This window comes from Larus michahellis, chromosome 3 (genome assembly GCF_964199755.1).
Source record: "Larus michahellis chromosome 3, bLarMic1.1, whole genome shotgun sequence".
Taxonomy (NCBI): Eukaryota; Metazoa; Chordata; class Aves; order Charadriiformes; family Laridae; genus Larus; species Larus michahellis.
The window spans coordinates 83,635,780-83,658,166 of NC_133898.1; the positions used below are offsets into that span (position 1 = coordinate 83,635,780).

Below are 22,387 nucleotides of genomic sequence, written 5' to 3' on the forward strand. Positions count from 1 at the left end.
GACCATACTTTTGCCAAGAAAGGTTGGGCCAGAAAATCCTTGAGGTCCCTCCCAACCTAGTATTCTGTGATTCGGAGATACATGCCTTAATGTTGGATTGAAATTATATTGTTGCTTTGATCAGTTCTGTTTTCTTCACAGTTTACTTTCATTTCAAAACTAATTGCATATGGTAAACAATCTTTTGTTTTAATTGGACTATTTCTGATATTTGTTAGAACATTTACAATTTTATAATCCCTGTGCTTTAGTTAAATAGTTCACCTATGATTGAATGTTGATATAAACAGAAGAAGACCTGGTGGCCTGCCAAGAATTACGTTGTGGAAGCCCTGATCTCTGGAGTTTAGTATATACTGACTCTTCGCAGTTGAGAAGAAGGGAAGTGGAGCATAAATAGTTGCTCGCTAATCGAATGCCTTGGTGCTTGATTTCGGGACTGGCATTGGTATCCATTTTAAAAGAAGGAAGCAACTTGCCTTAGCTTGGAGGTTTTCTATGAGAAAGGAATGTGTTGCAAGTACAGCAGTGATGTTCTTTCAGAAATGAACAATTGGAGCAGTAGGAAGGAGTGCGTAGTGAAAGTTAACATCTCAGAAGTGCCAGTTGATGGTGCTGCCACCCAGGAAGAAAGGTTCGGTCCCTAATGACAGGGAGAGCAGGATGTGGTAGCAGTGGCTGGTGATGGCTGGAGAAAGGGTATTGTCTGACTCTGAAACCCCTGTTTTTTCAAGGGGTTGAGTTGTCCACTTAGTCTAGAGAATTACAGTGAAGAGGTGCTTCAATAGGCCCTTGAGTCTTAGCTCCTTTCAGAGACCTGGTAGCTGACTCTTTGTACTGGGGCAAAGTCTGCTATACTAGATTAACCTGTTGGTTTCCTGGGCTGAAAGGACATAGAATCACAAAATGTGTTGGGTTGGAAGGGACCTTTAAAGGTCATCTGGTCCCTGCCCCTTTGGCAGGGACGTCTTCAACTAGATCAGGTTGCTCAGAGCCGCATCAGGCCTGGCCTTGAATGTCTCCAGGGATGGGGCCTCCACCACCTCTCTGGGCAACCCGTTCCAGTGTCTCACCACCCTCATTGTAAAGAACTTCTTCCTCATGTCTAATCTAAACCTACCCTGCTCTGGTTTAAAACCATTGCCCCTCGTCCTATTGCTACATGCCCTTGCAAACAGCCCCTCGCCACCTTCCTTGTAGGCCTCCTTTAGGTAATGAAATGCTGCTATAAGGTCTCCCCAGAGCCTCCTCTTCTCCAGGCTGAACAACCCCAACTCTCTCTCAGCCTGTTTTCATAGGAGAGGTGCTCCAGCCCTTTGATCATCCTCGTGGCCCTCCTCTGGACCCGCTCCAACAGGTCCATGCCCTTCTTGTACTGAGGGCTCCAGATCTGGATGGGCTGTCACGAGGAGAACTCAGTTGGGAACTACTGACCAATGAAGCTACCTGTTGCCCTTTAGCTGTTAATTGTTGCTGTTGAATTGTTAGTGCAGGCAGCCTTGGTGTGTTCCAGGACAGGAGATACTCATTTGTGTAAGGGGTGCACTGCAAACTAGCCTGTGATCTAAAACTTTCTTGAAAAACTTGTATCCTTAACCTTACTTTTTATCAGTCTTTAATTTCACCCTTTAGATACTTTTTGTATTGACATTGGTCAGTATATGCACTAAATATTGGTGAAGGTGATAGTCAACTAGTCTTTCAATGTGTTTTTAATGGAGTCAACATCTAATCACTGGTGCCCAGTTTCTCATTTTCTTCAGGAAAAAAGGGTTCTGGAAAGGACATGCTCTAGGTATTTAGGGGTATAAATAATTTATGAGTCTAGGCTAAGATGAATTATTTCTGAATGATGAGGATGACACTGGCTTAATAAATAGGCCATACCTAATTCTATGCTGTGCTTCTGCAGTGGCCTTGAAAGGTAGTAGTAGAATATAAGTGGTATTATTTTTCATCCTGCATTTCTGCTTAGTTTCATACCTTAACTATGTGTTCTCTCCTAGCTTATGTTTGTTTTGTTTGTTAGATGCACTAAAGTCAGATTTATCACTCGTAGTGGAGCATAATTAACTCTTTCTTCTCTTCCTTTGAATAGCCATGGTCAGAGAGATACTGCACAAATTCTTTTGATGAGAGGAGCCAAATATTTACCAGACAAAAATGGTATTACTCCACTGGATCTCTGTGTACAGGTATGGAATAAGCAATGCACTTTCTGTGAACTTCTGTCGCTTACTACAGTGTTGGCTGTAAGTGATAGATCAGTATTATGTTTTTAGTTTTAAGGCCTATGAAAGATGGTACTCCTGACAAAACAGAAATGCAAAAATATTTTTTTTCAATTAAATTACAAATAATTTTTTGTCAGGTTCCAAGTTTGTACCCATTGCAAAAGTTTTTAAAGATGTCAGTGAGATCCCATTACAGACTTTGCAAGATTGGAGCTCATAAGAAACAAAGAGTTTGCAGAACTCCATTTGACTAGAAAGTTTGGGAATCCTTGATCTCTGTTTAGGTGCTTAACTGTTAACAAGTAAGAGGTAAAGGCATGCAGAAAGGAATGATTTCTCTTGAAGAGTTATTACTAAAAAAAAACCCAAACAAAACTGACATGGTGCTGACTCTTATTCTTCAAAGGTATTCCAAATACTATATCTGGATGGTGAACAAGGAACAAAAGTCTTAAGCATTTTCAACTGCTATGCAAAACCACAGTCTTGCTTGATACCAAATATTGTTTGTTCTGCTTGCTAAGATGTCTTTTCTTGATTTGTGTACACTTGCATGTTTTTCTGTAGGATCAGTTTAAGGTCAGTGTGTCAATAACACATAATGAATGAATGGCAGCTTTTGAACCTTCGCTAGTAATCAGCAGATTGAAAAACTATGAACTGGAGACTGAAAAAAAATAATGTCTACTGCACTTAGTGGACATCATGGTACCCTGGTGTGTGTGATTAGTTTGGCCGTATAAAGTCGACATGTTCAAACCGTGTTCTGTACTAACGGATTTAAAATAATCTCAGTTATTTTGTTACCGTAAAACCACGTGAAGCCTATTCAATTTTGATGCTTTCTGTAGCCACAGACCTGTAAGAAAGTATACCAGTCTTCACTTAATGGTACTGTTCTTTTTTTTTTTTTTATGGTTTGCGTTTCAAATGTGTGCTTCAGTCTCCAGTTCTCTGATCTGTAGGGCACTGTATACATAAAAATTCTGTCAACTTTTTTTAAGTGTGAGTAGTGACACCTGGTGTTTGCTGTTTTGTAGTGATGATCTTATTGTGTTCGAGATCATCTAGTTCACAAGCTTATGATACTAAGTGAAAAAGGATAAAACAAAGCATTTCCTTTGTTTTACATCAAGGGTTTTATTGTTTGCTTACAGGTCTGCTTTTCAGAGTAGATACGCGTTTTTAGAAGATTGATATCATAGAATTATGTAGTTCTTGTCAACATGATATTACCTTGATTTTGAAGAACTGACTCTCCTTAATCCTTGCAAATTCTGGGTGGTTTCAGTTTCAATACTTAAGTTCTTGTCACGTGGAACAATTACATGAATCTGTTTAATGGATCTGTTACCACTGAAGGAAGTAACGAACTGTCATGCAAAGAGAAGGAGCCTGTGGAGTTGCAGCATTTAATACATTACACGGTCATCTTGCCAATGTAACATTTGATGTGTTAGGTGCCTGCTTAAAATGAAACTGTGATAAATAAGAGTTGATACAAATAAACCAAAAATTCAAGTTCTACTCTTTCCAAAAAAACATTTTTCTCAAAAGGTTGTGAAGTTAGTCTGAGTTGTCGATCTAAGGCACAAGTGGAATCATACTTGTGTATTAATTTTAAAGTTAAATGAGTCTTTCATGAGTTTGTCCTATTTCTTTCTTTATCAAGTCAGATTTGTGCGTTATGAACCTTTAGGAAAATAATTCATTTGAAGAATTAGATTCTGGGTGTAATTAGGTAGACAAGTGTCATCCATCAGCGATGGGAAGAGAAGCTAAATATTGCACTGTTTTTAATCTCTGGTAAATTGTTGGGAGAAGTGTTCAAATGTAAATAGGAAAGTGTTTCAAAAAAAGAAGAAAGAGAGCAGATGTATGTGAGCTGATATACTGAAAGAATTTGATTTCATCGTCTCCTGATAACCTTGATACACTATTGAATTTCAGTTTATTTTAGGATTGCATTTCTCCATTAAAAAAATATATTTGTAATCCTCAGTAGGTTTAATGCCTATAATGGTATGAAACCCAATTTTAATGTTTCTTTTAATTAAAATGTTTTTTGAACTGTTGCTTTTTAGGGTGGATATGGGGAGACCTGTGAAGTCTTAATACAATATCATCCTCGACTTTTCCAGACAATAATTCAAATGACACAGAATGAAGATCTACGGGAAAACATGGTAATACAGTATTATGTGTTTTATAGTTACCAATCTATCTGTGTTGTGGAGACCTGATTGCTTAATGCTTAATATGAGTGTCCTAATTAGAAGACGCTACGAGCAGCTGACTGTCAGTGCCACAGTCATTGACCACTCTGTACTTTTCTTTCTCCCGTGGAAAATATACAGTCTTCACATAGTTTTAAACACAAGAATTTGGGATTAAATATAGGATCTATTTTAATTTAGTGTTCTAACTTTGCATATTTGCCAAAGTGATCTAGACAGTGTAAGAACTGAAAGAGCAGACTTGTTGCAAGCTTCAATACAATGCTGCTGGTAGAGCATTCTATATATACAATTACTTTGTGTAATGGGGCCTATTTTCCTTCATTTAGTGGTTATCTGCAGATATCTCTTCTAGGATGTGTCTTGAGGCTTGGACCATCTAGAATGAACTTGAACATTCGGAGTATGAGCACTTATCTGTATGAAGTTGCTTTGTACAATTAGAGTGTGAAAGATTGCAGTTGCAATTTCATTTGGTTATTATTGCTGTAGATGAACCTATTCTGTTCCTTTTTCAGTGGTTCTTCTGTACCTTGTTTCTTTTATTATTGTGGGGTAGTGCATTCTAAAGCAAAGAAAAAGTAAGGAAAAGAATTTTTATTTCTTGTGTAGGGGGAAGGAAGCATGGGGTGCTTTTTTCCCTTCCAAATCTAGCTAGCTGTTGCTTTTTAATATATTGTTTGCTTGAAAATAACTGCAAACAATCTTACAGACTGTACATTTAAAAAAAAAAAAAAAGAATAGATTTGGTAAGGTGTTGGCTGACGCTTCACTGAACTTGATTTGCTAGATTTTTGAAGTTTTTATTGTTCTCTGTAATCCCATTACTTCCACTGAAAGACTGAGGATTTATAAGTGTTTAAATTTCTGAGACAGGGTTGAGTTTTACAAAGAGAATTCTCAAAGTGTATATTAGAAACATGGGGGGATGGTGTAGATGTTTTCAAATAAAAGAGAAAATTAAAGGTCTAAAACCATGGAATAAAAAAGACCTACAGGAAGGTAAATGGCAAAGCATACTATTGTGTATTGTAGAACTGAAGACAATAAACAACAAAAATGAATGTTTTGTCTGTCTGAGTAATGGTGGAGGTGTGTGCAAAACTTAAGAACTGACTGAGAGGATATAATAAATAATAAATACTTAAAGGGTGGGTGTCAGGAGGATGGGGCCAGGCTCTTTTCAGTGGTGCCCAGCGACAGGACAAGAGGTAATGGGCACAAAGTTGAGCATAGGAAGTTCCACCTAAACATGAGGAGGAACTTCTTTCCTTTGAGGGTGGCAGAGCACTGGCACAGGCTGCCCAGAGAGGTGGTGGAGTCTCCGCCTCTGGAGACATTCAAAACCCGCCTGGACACATTCCTGTGCAACCTGCTCTGGGTGACCCTGCTCTGGCAGGGGGGGGTTGGAGTAGATGATCTCCAGAGGTCCCTTCCAACCCTGTGATGCTATATGCAAAATGTATTAGATAATACCTGGTATATTTAAGCTTCATAGCCAAAATGGAAGCATATTTTCAGTATGGTTTTCTATGGCCAAGTCTGAGCTGGTCTGCCCAAAGTCTTGGATAATGACCAGTTCATATGATTTGGAAGTGATACGAAGAGACTAGGATGCTTGTTGGAAGTCGGGACTCACATTTTGAATATGTCAAACGGGAAAACTTATCAACAGACTGCGGGCAGAAAGATATTGCCTTACACATTTGTAGCTACAGATTCAACTGAACCCTCAGGAAAAGCTTTCATGTGGTCAAGGAGAGTGAGGGATTCTAAGAGATCACTTAGGGAATCTGCAGGGCTTCCAGAGTAGAAGACATCTAAAAACCAGGCAGGCAAATTGGGCAAGCCAGTTTGGATCACAGATACAAGTGCTCCTGCCTTGGGGCAGAGTGTTGGACTAGATTACCTTTGTGAGATTCCTTTTCATTCCACCTTTCTACAACTCTGTGAGGAAGATTACCGAACTTTCTGAAAATGAGAGAGAAGAGAGTAAATGAGGATAAGATAGGAATGTATGAAGAGCAGTGCCACTGAAGAGTTAATGCATCTGCAAAAAAAAAAGTCTAGGCTAGAGAAAAGTGTAGAACAAAGGAGCTGAAGGCAGGGCATGTCTGGGCATTTGCAGCATCTAGTCTTTGTGAGCTAAGTGATTGTATTAGCCAAAAAAAAAAGGGGCAATTTTGAGAAGAGGGTGATCATAACAATTATTGATTAGCAGGATATGACTTCTTATCCAAGGAAGGATGTTCAGTATCTTCAGCAAAAATGAAGGTTGTGAGAGCAGACTCTAGGATCCAGGGTTCATTTACACTGTGTCATAAACTAATGGAGCAGTGAATTGGGGAGACAGGTAAATTATGAATTATGAAACTCAAAATATGCTCTTAGCTTTCAGAAGTTGAAAGTGTATCCCACTCATTTTTCAGATGAAAATAAGTTGTTCTTATGAATTAATAACACATGGTTAAGCATTCAGTGTTCATAGCATTCTATAGTATTACATATCCTGTAGTACATACATTGAGATTAGAATGTATATCTTTTCAGTAATCTTTGTAAATTATAATGAAATGTTAACTGAAGTTAGATTACATGTTGGATAATATAGACATACATTAGTATTGCTGGATATTAATGCTTGGATGATAATGTTCTAAATTAAACGTTGATCTAACGCTCCATGACACTGTGCAATTTCTTTTGTTTTAATGTATCAGTTGCGGCAAGTTCTGGAACACTTGTCTCAGCAGAGTGAAAGCCAGTATCTTAAAATTCTCACAAGTCTTGCTGAAGTTGCTACAACAAATGGTCACAAACTGCTTAGGTAAGTGTGAGAGGATCATGAGTAAGTTGATAAGCCACTTGGTAGTTAGTGCTACCGAATAGTTTTAATAATCTAGACTGTCTGATGCTGGGCACATGTTGGAGTAGATGGATCTCAAATCTGATTCTGTCTGACAGCGCCTGTTTGGGTCAGTGTATTCATGAGGACTTCAAGAGAGAAAGTTGGTGTCCTTGTATAGCTGCTGGCGCCTAGAAGCTTGGGTTGCAGAGAAGTGTATTTTTTGTTTGGTTAGTTTGGCTATATCAGCTCTAGGAAGGGGGAAGCTTTTTAGCCAACTATCAATAATTCCTTTTTTTCCCCTCTCTCCTCTTTTCTCTTCCATATCTTTGCTTTCTGCATGCTTTCTTTGTATGTTTGAGGAGACTTCTGTTACTTCTGTTACTTCAGGCTCTGATTTCCTTCCATGGCTACTAATATGAGACCAAAAATTTCACCTACCAGTGTGCTGTCTCAGCAGCACAAGGAGCGGTTACTTGGGGAAACACATAAAATAGGCAAGCGTAACTTTCCTAGTACACTTTCCTAATTTCTGTGGCGTTTGTTTGAGGGTGTTTGCAAAATGCCTCATTGGTAATCTGTTGGAATACCACTAAGATGTTAGCGTTTTCAATAGCTAGCTGAATTTGCTCTGACCTTTATGCTTTACTAGAAGCCAAGAAAATCTTTTCTGAAGGAGGTCAAGAGCCTGAAAGTGCGAGTGGAAGTTCCTTACTGACATGTTCTGGCTGGCTTTTTGGAAAAGAGAGGTTTGAGAGTATTCCGTAACCGGGGTGGTATGTCAGCATAGTTGTAGAGGAATAAGACTTTGAATGCTTCTTTTCAACTGCATCCAGGGCATAAGGAGTCCATCAGTTAAATGGATACTAAATAATATATACTTAGTTTTAGGTGTGGTTTTCCCCCCACCCACATCAATCATGTTAAAGTTGTATGGAGCTTGTAGATAGCAGGTCAGAACTCCTAGACAACGCCAGGAAATTCATGACTTTGTTCATCGTAATGTTGTTCTGGTGAGTGTTCACCTCGGTGAATGAGCATAAAAGACTTAAACCCTTCAAATGTTTGGGGTTAAAGTGCATAGACGTATTAATGACATTTTGTTGCTGCAAAGATAACTTTTTGAAGAACTTTAGCTGTTGCTGGGCTTCAGTGTGTAATCAGCTTAGCTTGTAATGCATTCCTTTTGTCTCCAGAGTTCATTAGAGCCAATAGATCTCCCACAAATAAACTGTAATAGTGTAAAACAATTCTTCAGGAAAGAGTTTCAAACTGGCTTTGTATGGGGATGTTGTCAGAAGTTGTGGTAGCTGGATTAGATCGTATGAGGCAGTATTTATTTCTATTTCAGTATCTTCAGAGGTAAATTAAACTTATTGTGTGTTTAGATTTGATTTATTGCTGTTATTGCTTCTCTGTATTGAGCAATGTTTCCTCAGTACGGCTGTAGAAACACTACCTATGTGCCTGTTCTGTCTTTGAGTTTGAGCCAGTATGTACTCCTGTACTGCTGCATGTGGGTTGACTAACAGAGGCTGAAGACGAGTTGGAAGCATTGCATTGCATTAGATGGGCAGGCATTTCCAGAGATGCCTATACTTAGGGTGTCCTGCGGACTCTTGCTGCTCCACTTCTCTTTGGTACTTTGTAATGTGTCACAAGGGAAATGGAATTATTTTCTTTTTCTATTACAAGAAACAGTTTCACAAAAACTGTGTGTCTGTTCTCTCCAATTCTGTTCCCTGTCAGAGGCCTCAATCTGTATTCCAACTAAGTATTTACCAGTTGCTTTATTATTAATGTAAGGAGGATGAAGGTAGTACTTGGTAAATATAGAACTCTGAGCTTGGGCCTCTTTCCGCTCCCTCCTCCTTCCAACAAACACTATGTAAAATGCCCTCTGTACATTAAAACCTCCAATAACGATACTCTTGCATGGCTGAACCAGTATTACCACTGTTAGTTTCCTGGGTGCTGTCCCACAGCCCATTGCCGTTGGGTTTGTTGGTTGTTTAGTTTGAAAGTGTCTTAAGTTGTTTTTTGTAATGCTTCTAGCAGGTAGCCAGGAGGGCCACCAAGCTTCTGCCTGAGGACTTCTGCCTCGAGCACCAGCAAGGAGCCTGTTCAGTTAGCATTACCTCCATCATGTATTTCCTCTTTCCAAGAAATAATTGTAGCATGACATGATTTGGTCTTGCTGGTGCAGATTTGGCCTAGATGAATATTCACAAATATGCTAGTAAAAGCTTCAGTAAACTGTTAAGAGCACTTTAAATTTTTTCCTGTTTATGTAAGTCCTCTTCCTGGAGACCAGGAAATTTAAACTGAAATTTCACCAGGAAAACACTGCTGCTGAGGGATGGTAAACCTCAATTGAAATGGTTTTTTTCCAATACTTAAATTAGCTTCTTGAGTTAGCTTCTTGTATTCGTAGATTCTTTTGGTATACAAGCAAAGATTTTTCTAAATGCTTATTTCTGAATGTGACCAGAGCTTCTGGGAATATAATTACAGCCTGCCAGTCCGGGAATTCTCATTACCTGGTTGAAGACTTAACATTCCTACTCTTGCATGGTCTACTTTTTGTATTCTTTTCTTAATTTAGATTTACTGAAAATTTAATCTGTTTGAAGTCTAAGTTGTGACAAGATAGTCGTATTTTGTTTGTCAGTTTGGTAGAATTCTTAGTGTGTGGCTTTTTTAAATAAACACCTCACTGGCAGTCATTAAAATGTGGTGCTGTAAACAAATAAGGCTTTTGCTTTTAGCTATACCATAGGGAGAGTGAAGTCATGATAAAGGTACTATGATGTTAAACTAGCTATGTTTCAGATTTGTGAATTAATAGATTAGTAATTGCATCAGAGGTTTACAGCATCCTCTAAGGTGTCAGTTTTCTGGTGTATACTGATCTTATAGTTAAAAAGCAAGTTGCAGGTACTTTAAGGATAGAATTGAATATGTACTCACTTGTGTAATATTTATAAGTAAGTAGACTTCATTAGAAAAAGTTTCAATTTCTTGCAGTTTTTATGTGTTCAAGATAGAAGAATTCTTACTGCTTGGAGTTTAAGGAAAGAAAACTAAGTTGAATTTGATGGAGAAATTTCTGCTTGTGCATGAACTCACGAATATGTCAGATTCTACACTGTATTGGTACGGAGTTCAGTGTTGGCCAGTTCAGTTAAGAAGGCATAAAACTTTAAGTATATTAATCGTGTAAATAAAAAGCATACTGGTGCTTTTATGTAGTATCTTTTAGATCATGCCTCTCTTGAGTTGAAACAGTGCCAAAATTACCATCCTGATCCATTGTCTAATTGAGAGACATAGTGGGCATTTAGGATAGTAGCTAGGTGAGGATGCGATGTGGCAGCTGAGGATGCGATGTGGCAGCATATGTGTTTATTCAGTACACTTTTACCTTTGGATCCTGTCTTTTCTGGATTGAAAAACATTTTCAACTGAATATTCCAATTTGTTTCATGCATCGATAACCTTACTTCATAAACCGAAATCCTTACTGTAGTAAGTTGAATATCTTACCAGTGGTTCATAAGAAGTGTGCATGGTTGTAGAAAGAAATGAAGTATTTGCAAGATTCTTCTTATTGTGCAAGATTGTTCTTATTTCACTTCTAACTAAAATTTTGAGTATGTATTAATAAAAATACAGTGCTTATGTTTGATGCTTGGGGCTGGTACAGGAAAGAGAAATTAAAATTCATTAGGGTTTAAAGCTTAGGGTTTTTTTTCAAGTATGTTTCTTAGGGCCTACCATTAGATTGTTTATTCCTTAATATACTAAATTGTTTCATCTAGGAAAAGAAACTTAAATATTCCATTTTTTCCCCCAGCTTGTCAAGTAATTATGAAGCTCAAATGAAGAGTCTCTTAAGGATCGTGAGGATATTTTGCCATGTCTTTCGCATTGGCCCATCCTCTCCCAGTAATGGAAATGACATGGGCTACAATGGAAATAAAACTCCAAGAAGTCAGGTGTTCAAGGTCAGAAAAGTATATGATGTTGTTAGGAAGATAGACGTTAAAGAGATGAATTTCACAAAGCATGCATTCATTTATCAGACATCTCATGAACAGGAAGTAAGTTTGGTTGATGTCCCTATCCCTTTTTAAGTTAAGCCTACCTCTTTCCTTCTCATTAATGATTTTTTTTTCCCATTGGATTCATTTACCACCGATGCACATCCCATCTTATGATTTCTGTTTATTTCTTGTTTAATGTATTGTTTATTAGATGTTGAAGGCTTAGTTTACTCAGCTGTTTTTGGTAAACTTTGGTTTTATTTCTATTATTTTATTTAAGAGTGTAGTATTCTCAAAATGTGATAATATTAATATAGATTGTGTTAATGTAATTTCAGAATGGTGTTTGGAGAATCATTTGGAATCATTTAGTTTTATCCCATTTACAAGATAAATGGAAATAATTGAATTCTTAATCTGATAATTGTTTTCACTGTGATCATGAAGTTTTTTTCCAAGTTGTTCTTGAATTTTATTTTTACATGCTTTGAGACATACCAGCTTACTACTACCCTTACAAGATTATTGATTTATAGCTGTTTTCAAACACTTGCTTTAGGTGCTTGTCATTTAGATGTTTAATTCCTGAAGGGGTCAGTGTAGAAAGTCCCTATGTAGAAAATCATAGCTTGCCTTTCTGTAATGCTGTTCCAGTTTCCTGCGTGCCACTCAATCTGCACTGGGCATATAACTGACATACTGTTCAGAGTACCAAAGTAAGAAGAGATGAAGGATAGTCTCCTTTCCACCCCCCCCCCCCCCGCCCCCGTCTCTCTCCATGCTTCTATAGGGCACAGTTCATATCACCAAATTTAGATGCCAATCTTTATGTGAGAATTTTCCTTAACCTTTACATTTCTTTCAGGTTGTTCTGAAAATGATATTTTGAAATTACTGCATTTATTTAATGATATGTTCTTCGGGTTACTTCTAATGGCTTTTAAGACCGAAGTATATTGATAAGGTCATGAAAGGTGACCTTATCAGGTCATCATATCCAGCTATATTTAGTTAAGTAGCTCAGTTTTTGTTTAAATTTCTTCTCTTGGAAAGAAGGAAAGCATTAGACTATTTAAAAAAAAAACAACAACAAGCACAAACATTTGTTTTTCTGATAGCAAAAGTTTTAATAATTAATTGATTTATATAATTAAAATAAAACTCGTGCTTGAGAATGAAAAATACTGTGTGCAAAATGTAATGCATTTTGCAGTAAATGATGTAATAATTTTCTTTTAGACTTGTTCACTAAAATATGTGGAGGAAAGGAAAGCTATCAGAAGTACTCAGCATGGATTCACCAAGGGGAAATCATGTCTGACTAATCTGATAGCCTTCTACGATGGCATGACTAGATGGATAGATGAGGGGAGGGCGGTAGATGTGGTCTACCTTGACTTAAGCAAGGCGTTTGACACGGTCTCCCACAGCATCCTCATAGGGAAGCTTAGGAAGTGTGGGTTAGATGAATGGACAGTGGGGTGGATAGAAAACTGGTTGAAAGATAGAGCTCAGAGGGTTGTGATTAGGGGCACAGAGTCTAGTTGGAGGTCAGTGACGAGTGGTGTTCCCCAGGGGTCAGTACTGGGTCCAGTCCTCTTCAACATATTCATCAATGACCTGGATGAGGGGATAGAGTGCGCCCTCAGCAAGTTTGCTGATGACACCAAGCTGGGTGGGGTGGCTGACACACCGGAAGGCTGTGCCGCCATACAGAGAGACCTGGACAGGTTGGAGATCTGGGCAGAGAGAAACCTTATGAAGTTCAACAAGGGCAAGTGTAGGGTGCTGCACCTGGGAAGGAACAACCCCATGCACCAGTACAGGTTGGGTGCTGACCTGCTGGAGAGCAGCTCTGTGGAAAGAGACCTGGGAGTCCTGGTGGACAACAGGATGACCATGAGTCAGCAATGTGCCCTTGTGGCCAAGAAGGCCAATGGCATCCTGGGATGCATCAAGAAGAGCGTGGCCAGCAGGTCGAGGGAGGTCATCCTACCCCTCTACTCTGCCTTGGTGAGGCCGCACCTGGAGTACTGTGTCCAGTTCTGGGCTCCCCGGTTCAAGAGGGACAGGGAACTGCTGGAAAGGGTGCAGCAGAGGGCTACAAAGATGATTAGGGGACTGGAACACCTCTCTTATGAGGAAAGGCTGAGGGATTTGGGTCTCTTCAGTCTGGAAAAAAGACGGCTGAGGGGGGACCTTATCAACGCTTATAAATACTTAAAGGGTGGGTGTCAGGAGGATGGGGCCAGGCTCTTTTCAGTGGTGCCCAGCGACAGGACAAGAGGTAATGGGCACAAACTTGAGCATAGGAAGTTCCACCTAAACATGAGGAGGAACTTCTTTACCCTGAGGGTGACAGAGCACTGGAACAGGCTGCCCAGAGAGGTGGTGGAGTCTCCAACTCTGGAGACATTCAAAACCCGCCTGGACACGTTCCTGTGTAACCTGCTCTAGGTGACCCTGCTCTGGCAGGGGGGTTGGACTAGATGATCTCCAGAGGTCCCTTCCAACCCTATGATTCTATGATTCTATGATTCTATGATTCTATGATTCTATGATTCTATGATTCTATGATTCTATGATTCTATGATTCTATGATTCTATGATTCTATGATTCTATGATTCTATGATTCTATGATTCTATGATTCTATGATTCTATGATTCTATGTTGAGCTAGATTGGTGTGAGTTTAACCAAATTTCCATTTTCAAAAAACAAAGCCCTACCCAAATCACAAGAATAATTTTATTACAGGCAGCATTGTCTAACAGTTTTAATGAAGATTGGTTTAAATATACCAGATTAAATAACAAGCAGATGTTAGATGCATTTATTACAGGAACTGTCTGCAGTGAGTTATTCTGTTACCTTTCTGTGTAGGTTTTCTGCTACCTTTTTTTCTTCAAGGTTTTAGGAGTAGCTGACCTCATCTCCTTCCATTTTGTGTTTGCTCATAGCCCAAAAAGGAAAAAAAAAAAACCTGAAGGTTTTGTGCTTTTCAACTCCAGATCACTTCAGAACTCACTATAGAACAAATGAAAACATTCAATTGCAATTTGCGAAGGAAATTGTATTTCAGCAGAATCACTTATCTGTGTGCCGAAACTACTTTGTATGCGGAAAGAATTGTTTCTCAATTTAGTATGGAGCTAAGTCTTTTGCGGTAGATTTACATTACACAACTGGCACAGTTGTGTCAGAAAATATCAGTAATTCTTAATTATGTAAAAACAACATTTATGTTTTTAAAAAATGAGCAAAATATATATACTATTGTTGCACTAGCTAACAAAACAAAATCAGGGTGATTTAAAAATTACTCTTGCTATTATTTTAATTTAGTTATTTTAGAAGTATTAAAACTGAGGCAGCCCTTCATTAGGGTCACTGTTGTCTTTGTGGTATTTTTAAGGTTGATTTAAACTTCGAACTCAAAAATACAAAACTGCTGCTGAGAACTTGTTCTTGTTTGGGAATGGGGCATACTGTTCTGGCAACACTGAGTTAATCTTCAGTTGCGGTTGGATTAGCCTGTTCTTCCCTGAATTTACAGTAACTGGATAGTGGGAGATGAGACATAGTGCTGAGTCAATTGGGTGACTTCCTGTTCTCTCTTTTTCCTACCTTCCCTTTCGTTTTTCTTTTTTGGCCTTCTCTTGAAAACATAGTTGTGATGATCCCTTTTGGGAGAAGGGCGGAAAAAGCCCACTCTCTCTCTAGATTATTACAATGGTATGGAGGCTACTTGACCTGGCAGTTACGTGTCTTCATTGGTACCAGTACTTGCATGTGGGACCTGCAGGTCAGTGGAACAGAACTCCTTTTCTGCTTTTTTGTTTTATTTGAGTTTTCTTGAATATAGGCTGTGTGACTGTTTAGTACAGACCATTAAGGAAACCACTGAGGTTGCTACCCCAAAATGGGAGTTAAATCTGTATTAAAAAAGTCAACATGGAACTTAAAGATTTTAAATTTGAGATCCATATTGGAAATTTTAGCGGCAAGTAGCTTTAAATTGGAATTTGCTGGTGATCTTAAAATTCACTTGTGGGGATAAATGTTGCAGATAACTTGAATTTTGATACAGGTTTTATGGGGAAAACCAAGTCTTTCAGACTGCTTGTTCATGTCCCATGTAAGATCTTGAGTACTTTCTAGAGCACAAGAAGGTGATACAGGTCATCACCCACTTTGAATGCTGTTTATTTGTGCAAGTGAGGACCTCTCAATATTGTCTTTCTTTACTGTATAGGAAACTAATCTATTGTTCAATGATGTCTTCTGTCAAGAATGGAGTTAGAAACTTTTATCTGTGGAGGACTGAGGGTAGCAGTGGCAGGAGTTCTGTCTTGTGGTACCCTTGTGGGATATGCAGAGGAACATGATCAGGCCTTATTGCAGGGTGTAAAGGCTTGTTCTCTTTCCTTCTGAATACACTCCCATTGAGTCCAAATATATCTGTACCTGATGACCTTTAAAGGTGTATTTCACAACTCCTTTTAAAAAGCTGGTGCAAAAACATGTTTTATCCAGTATAAGAAATAAAATCTTTCTTCTGACTTCTTCCTTAATGCTTTGTTAAGATTTTCTGTGTTAGTATACTGATTGAACGTATTTTGAAGAGTTGTCACTGTAATATAATGTGGAAGGGATTGAAAATGTGACTATATCTTGATCTGAGGCTACCGATGAATGTTATTGCTTGACAAGGACAAGAAAATCACAGGGCCATCTTTGCTTTACTGAAGTTCCCTGTATGTAATTCATTACAGGCCTGGTCAATTCAGGCCTATCCAAATGCTGTAAAGTGGAAACATTAGCTAATTAAGATACACTCTTGTGCTGATCTTGCAAGAAACAAAATAGTCATTGAATTTAGACACCCAATCTTGAAAGAAACTACTGCTAACTCAGATGAGATTCTACCAGTGAGAAACTTTGTGAATAGTAATTTTGACCAGGCTTACATTTATTGCTTTTTCATGTATTGCTCTTCCAGTTGGTGTTCAGCTTGATCACATATCAGGGAAACTTGTTGCAAAATCTCCCTCTCTAGTTGAACAAAGTTGGGAAGCCCGTAACTCTTTTCTCTCATTTCCAATACTAAGATTCTTTTCTAGAATTGAATTGACTTCTCTGCTGTGACACAATCACTTCACGGATTAGTGATCTCCTGTTCCCTGTGTCTTAAAAGACCAACTATCTCACCGGGCAAAAGATTTTGCTCCAATGTTGCAGTTTGAATATGGGTTTGATTTCTAGTGTCTTGCTTTCTAGATGGGTAAAGAGGAAGGAATTGCGTAGCTAAATCCTCGCATTTGAGAGATGAGGTGTGCAGCTGTAAAAGCTTAGCACTTGATCAGACTCAGGTGTATAATTCCAAAGAAACTTTTCTGAAGTGCGAGATATGAAAACTGAAGGTTAAGTGGAGGGTTGTGTTTAACATGCAGTTCATGGTAAGAATCGAGTGAAAAATGCTGACTTGTAGTTTTGAAAAAAACGTGCTAATGGTTTGATTGAATATGTCCATATTGTGCTTGAAAAGGTCTGATCGTGCATACTAACGTAAAATGCTGACAGACATGGATATGGAGGTGGTGGGCAATGTTTAGAGGAGTGCTTTATATCTTGAAGTTAGACTAGAAAAAAAGAAAGTGAAATGTTGAAGTCTCTATGCTTGACTACACTTCTGAATGAGTTTGTGATTAGAATCTGTGAAAAACTAGCTTTGGAAAAACACAAATCAGTTGTGAGAGTTCTGAAAGGCATGCTAAGTCTGTGGGAAATAAAAGATAAAACACTATAAATATAACACTATAATAAAAGCTATCAGCAGAAAAATGGTGTCTGGCAAGCTAGGCATTGCAAAGTTTGAGAGAAGAAAACTACATTTCGTATTCTAGTAAATAACTACCTAGTTTCTCATGCTTTACATGTAAAGAACACAGTTGCATTTCAATTCTTCCATGTATTCAATGAATCCTATTTTCCATTAGAAAGTTTATCTACATCATGTTTTGAGGTGAAGATCTGCTAGGTAGAAAAACCACGTAGCTTGGAAAGAAGCTAACTCGATCCTGTATGGCAGACGTTTGTGTAGAAAATGGTGCCTACACTGGAGGTATTCAGATCAGCATCTAGAGAAATGTGTGGTCACAAGGAGTACAAGGATTAAATGAGTATCATACAGTACGTTGAGCAAAGCCTACCAGTCTTAGAGATCAGGCTGGCTTTCCCCAAACTTCTTATTGGGGAAAAACTAGAAATTTTTTAATGGTAAATTTCAACAGAATGTTTTAATACACAGCTTTTATGACAAGCAATTTATTGTGTACTGCGAGCGTGTCACTATTAGGTGTACTGACAGCGCTCCAGATAGTGCAGGCTTCTGGTATGCTGTTCTGCAAATAGCTCTTGATTTTTTTAAAGGCAATTTTAGAAGATGAGAACATAATTTTCAATATCTGCTAAGTCTTTGAATGCTTTAATTGGTGAAAAATGTTGATGTAATACTAATGTATGTAAAAAGGAGTGCATTTAGAAGCTCACTCTTAGTTTTGGAATGCTATGAAAGGCTTGAGCCAGAATTGCCTCCCTGTGGGATATACACATTCCTGTGCTCACTAGACTGTATGCTTGTGAAATGTCCCCTCAAACACCATTAAGGGACAGCACAGTCAGCCCTTGTGTTTTTTGAAATGCCTGTGAGACAGCCACAGGTCTCTCAGCCCTTTCTCTCCTCTGTAGAAGGCACCTCAGAGCATATGTGTAGTGATGGAGTTGTACCAGGTTTCGGTTGTATTGGTTTTAAGCTGGCGGTAATGAATAAAGAATGACTTTGTTCAAATAAAATTTATGGCTTTGAAAACTGGTCTGTGATTCTCCTGATACTTGTTGCTATTTCTAAGACATTTGAGATATTTTGCTACTCTAAGACATCTGAGATACTATCAAAATGAGTTGTATGAGCTCACACTGTGCATAAAGCACATAACACTAGATGGGTGCATGAGTCTGAGTCTCAGTGGTGTTTTCTGGGATTTGCTCCATGTACCTGGTACATGGAGCTTCTTTGGCCAGGACCGTAACAAAGAACTGACGTGTTCTTGTTCTGGAAACTTGACATGTGTATTATTGTCTCTGCTTGACTGCAGTAGTGTGCTGTGTAACAACTGTGAAGCCAAACTTGGTTAAATAGTTCAGTATTTCACCCTTTCTAAATTATTTTATATATTCCGTCTGCTGCTTGGTTATTTTCCTTGTATATGAAATTTTCTCTCTGTGCTGTATGGCTACAAGTACAGAATTTTTTATGAGTATTTGACTCTTATCTCTAACATGACTACTAAAGGATCATTTAAAGCTTTTAAATATGCATGATATTTATTTGCCTTAAGAGGATTATCACATCATTAATATTATCTAATATCAACATGTTCCTTTTTTGTCTATTTTTGCATGTGTTTATCGCAGCCGTTGGAACTGCTCTGGCATTCTCTAGATGAATGGCTTGTTCTTATAGCCACAGAGCTGATGAAAAACAAAAGGGACTCAGCCAACATTACTTCTATTTTACTGAAGCAAAAAGGACCAGATCACCAGGATGCTTCTCCTACACCTTCCTTTGCTGCTGCAGGAACTGAGGGCAGAGAAGAGCTATCCTCTGATGCTGGCGAGTCAAAAACATATGATGTTACTGATGTTACAGGGAAGCAGGAAGCTTGTGCTGATTGCCAGGATGTTATCTCCATGACAGCAAACAGGCTAAGTGCTGTCATTCAAGCCTTTTATATGTGCTGCTCCTGTCAGATGCCTCAGGGGTAAGGAGGGGATCCTGTTTATTACCCAAACTGTTACCATTCAAATATCATGTATGCTTTCTTGGCAGAATGTTGGTGCTGACTAGATGATATTAGTGACAGTCAAGGATATGCTTTTTAATGCTTTCACTAGTTCAATTATTTGAATGATTTTTTTTTTTTCTTCTGGTTTTAATGGTAGCAAACAGCATGGCAAATGTTCCATATTGCTGCTGCCTATGAATGTGGCTGCGTTGGGGCAGATTTCATATTGAATGTCTGATGGCTCTTTGTAGGCTACAAAGATGGCCATGGTTACTTGCAGGTAACCTAATTTTGATCTCTTGAAACTTAGCTGTTCTTGCTGTTGGTGCTTAATGTGAAATTATCCCTAAATTTAATGTGATTATCCAACAACAGCTATAAGCTCAGAAAAAAACGCAAATTTTCTTTGTGTATGAAAATGGCAGCTGGGGCAAAACTTGTTTGGCTATATTGGAGAAGTTTATAACAAGTAGAGTTTAATTGCAAAGTAATGCTCACTTGGAGTTCTGTCCTGTGTTGGCAAACATAGCTTTGTGTGGAACAGGTACTACAACTTAGGTAAATTTAATACAATCAGTATCTGGTTTAAAAAGAAAAAAAGCATGTCCACTTTAACTGAGAGCTTAGTCTGCCCAAGGTTGTTATGGGTTATATTTGTGAGCTTGCAAGGAAAGGATCCTTTGACCCTCTCGAGTGGAGGATTAGGCAAGTATGGTGGTATTACAAGCTTCCTGAGGAATCTGGAAGCAAGGTTCCCACTACATGGCAACTCTTGGTTATTCCCAGCCACTGTAAGGGTTTTTCTTTTCTGCCAGACCTAGTGGAATAAAAGCTTTCAAGTCGGTCAGTACTGTTTGTCTGGGGCAAACCCCTCTGTGGACACTCTGGAAGATGATCTGGGGTTCAGCACATTCCATGAGCACCTCAGTACTTTCACTTTTAGTTTTACTCCACCTTGAAAAAAGGATTGCTGGATAGCCATTTCCCTTGAAATGTCCATCAAACATTGCTAAGATAAAATGCCAGTAATTATTTATAGCAGCCAAATGAAAAGCAGAACTGTTTATAGAAGTGATTAAGTACAGTGTGTCCCACTCCGTGCCCCGCCCCCCCCCCCCCCCCCCAGCTTTATTTCTCTATACCAAAATTCAATTGGAGAGGTGACTGTCTCCCTGTGTCCGGGTGACTCTCTGATGGACCTTACCCAGTGAGTCTGTCCCTATGCATAATTTATGCTTCAGGTTAGAGAGAACTCCCGTGGTTACTATGTAAGTTTAATTGAGAGTTGTTATCCTAGAAGCCAGGAGAGTAAGAAGTGTTTCAGTGACAAGTGGGAGAACTCCCTGGGATGCAGGAAAGTAAGGCAGAGCACACCTGAATTCTGTGTTGCTTTAGGGCTTTTCAGAACTGCCTAGAGAAGTACAAAGATCTGAGACTTACTGAAGTTTTCATATTAATAGGAGTAAATGGCACAATGGTGTAACTCAATACTGCTGCCATCTTCAAATAACACTTGAAATTATAGCAAATGACATTTTCAGACAAAATAATTTAAAATGGCTCTAATTTTAGATTTGAGTGTCTTTATGTTTAATGGAGGAGAGTAAACAGAGCTCATAGTTTTCCATTGTTCCTAATATTCATGCCATAAAGATGGCATTTCATGCTTAAATGGAAAATCAGCTGGTTAACATTTGAATTACTGATGTTATTTTCTTTTACTTGCCATGATTGCTTCTGCCAATGCTGATATTGAATCTAGACATTCTGAGTTAGTATACTGAAATACAATGTTCCAAGTTTTCAGCATCAAAACTGACAAGTGTATGCTAAGGTGTTTTTTTTTTTTCTCTGTATATTGCACCTTACAGCTTGTGTGTCAGTTTACAGGTAGAGAGAGTTCACTGCCTTTTGGGGAAGAAAGACTCTCTTTAAGTTGTTTAATATTTTCAGGTTATCTTTCAGACCAGAATAGTGTTTACAGAGTTCGTATTTGGTCTATGGAAGGTTTTATTTGCTTGTTTGTTTTTTGTGTGGATGAGTGGAATGATGCGGCAAGGCTTGTTTCTTCAAAACAGTAAGGGAGAGAAGAAAAATAGCTCAGTTGTTTTACAGAAAATGAGCAGCTCTTGTCTAAGTTGGTGTTGGGAACAGGAACAGTTCTACTATTTTTCATAACCTTTCAAGGCACTTGATGAGAGGGTTTTATCCTTGTTTGCAAGTATTCATTATCTTTTGCTGAAACTAAAGGATCCAAATCAGAATTTTGCTTTTTAAAAAAAATGCAGAACATAGATGTAAATAAATGGAGTAAAATTTGCAGCCATGTTAATCCTTCCCTTGTTCTCGATCTATCTAGGAGAAAAAATAAAATTCTATAATAGTGTATGAGACGCTTGCCCGGCAAGTAGCTTTATTATTTCACAAAGCCATTAAATACCACCTTGCCCCCCATTATTAAGTTTAAGTTTGTAATGATATTTCTTCCTGGCTCTTTTTCTTACTTACCACAATTTACAAGGTTTGTCGTGGGAGTTTTATACAATGAACAAGAATATAGTATACTGTGCATGTAATATCAGTCCTTCCGTATATGTGCTTCCACTGTTGTATTGAAAGGTGGAAAGATTCAGTAGAAAAATGTGTATCTCCATTAGTTTGAGCTTATTTTGTTCACATAGTTAGTAACAGTTAGTGGGCAGGCTGCTTGACCTTCTTGATTGTTGGCGTTTTTGCCTTTTCTATTAGTTTATTATGAAATCTTAATGCTGCTGAGTATTTAGTTTCATGATTCACTAGTTAAACAACATCGGTTTCTATTTGCATAGTATTTTATTAAAAAGAATCAGCAATTTGTGTAATTCAAATTCTTTTCAACTTCATTAACCAAAAGCATCTTATGATTTTCTTTGAACAGGATGACATCGCCTCGTTTTATAGAATTTGTCTGTAAACATGATGATGTCCTTAAGTGTTTTGTTAACCGGTAAGCTTCAAGAAATACAGAGTTTCTAATTTCTTTTTTTTTCTTTTCCCAAAATATTTCAAACTCATATTTTCCTTGTTACTGGGTTGTATTTTTAGGTTATTGTTGTGACATATGTACCATATGCACTTTAATGGTCCTGCCAGATTGAAGGGAGTGTGTATTAATGATTTAGAGCTCGGGCTTAAATG

General features: G+C 38.3%; 1 protein-coding gene across 5 annotated transcripts in view; it reads left to right on the forward strand.

Moving 5' to 3' along the window:
* HACE1 (HECT domain and ankyrin repeat containing E3 ubiquitin protein ligase 1) overlaps positions 1-22,387 on the forward strand; it is a 55,775-nt gene that overhangs the window by 12,645 nt on the left and 20,743 nt on the right. For 3 of the 5 annotated variants that reach the window (XM_074581035.1, XM_074581039.1, XM_074581037.1), the window contains 6 exons: positions 2,099-2,195; positions 4,319-4,420; positions 7,192-7,298; positions 11,173-11,419; positions 18,840-19,186; positions 22,128-22,196. In XM_074581035.1, the coding sequence (XP_074437136.1) occupies positions 2,099-2,195; positions 4,319-4,420; positions 7,192-7,298; positions 11,173-11,419; positions 18,840-19,186; positions 22,128-22,196 (969 nt within the window). The remainder of the gene's footprint in view (positions 1-2,098; positions 2,196-4,318; positions 4,421-7,191; positions 7,299-11,172; positions 11,420-18,839; positions 19,187-22,127; positions 22,197-22,387) is intronic. The other 2 variants (XM_074581036.1, XM_074581038.1) reach the window with 2 other exon arrangements.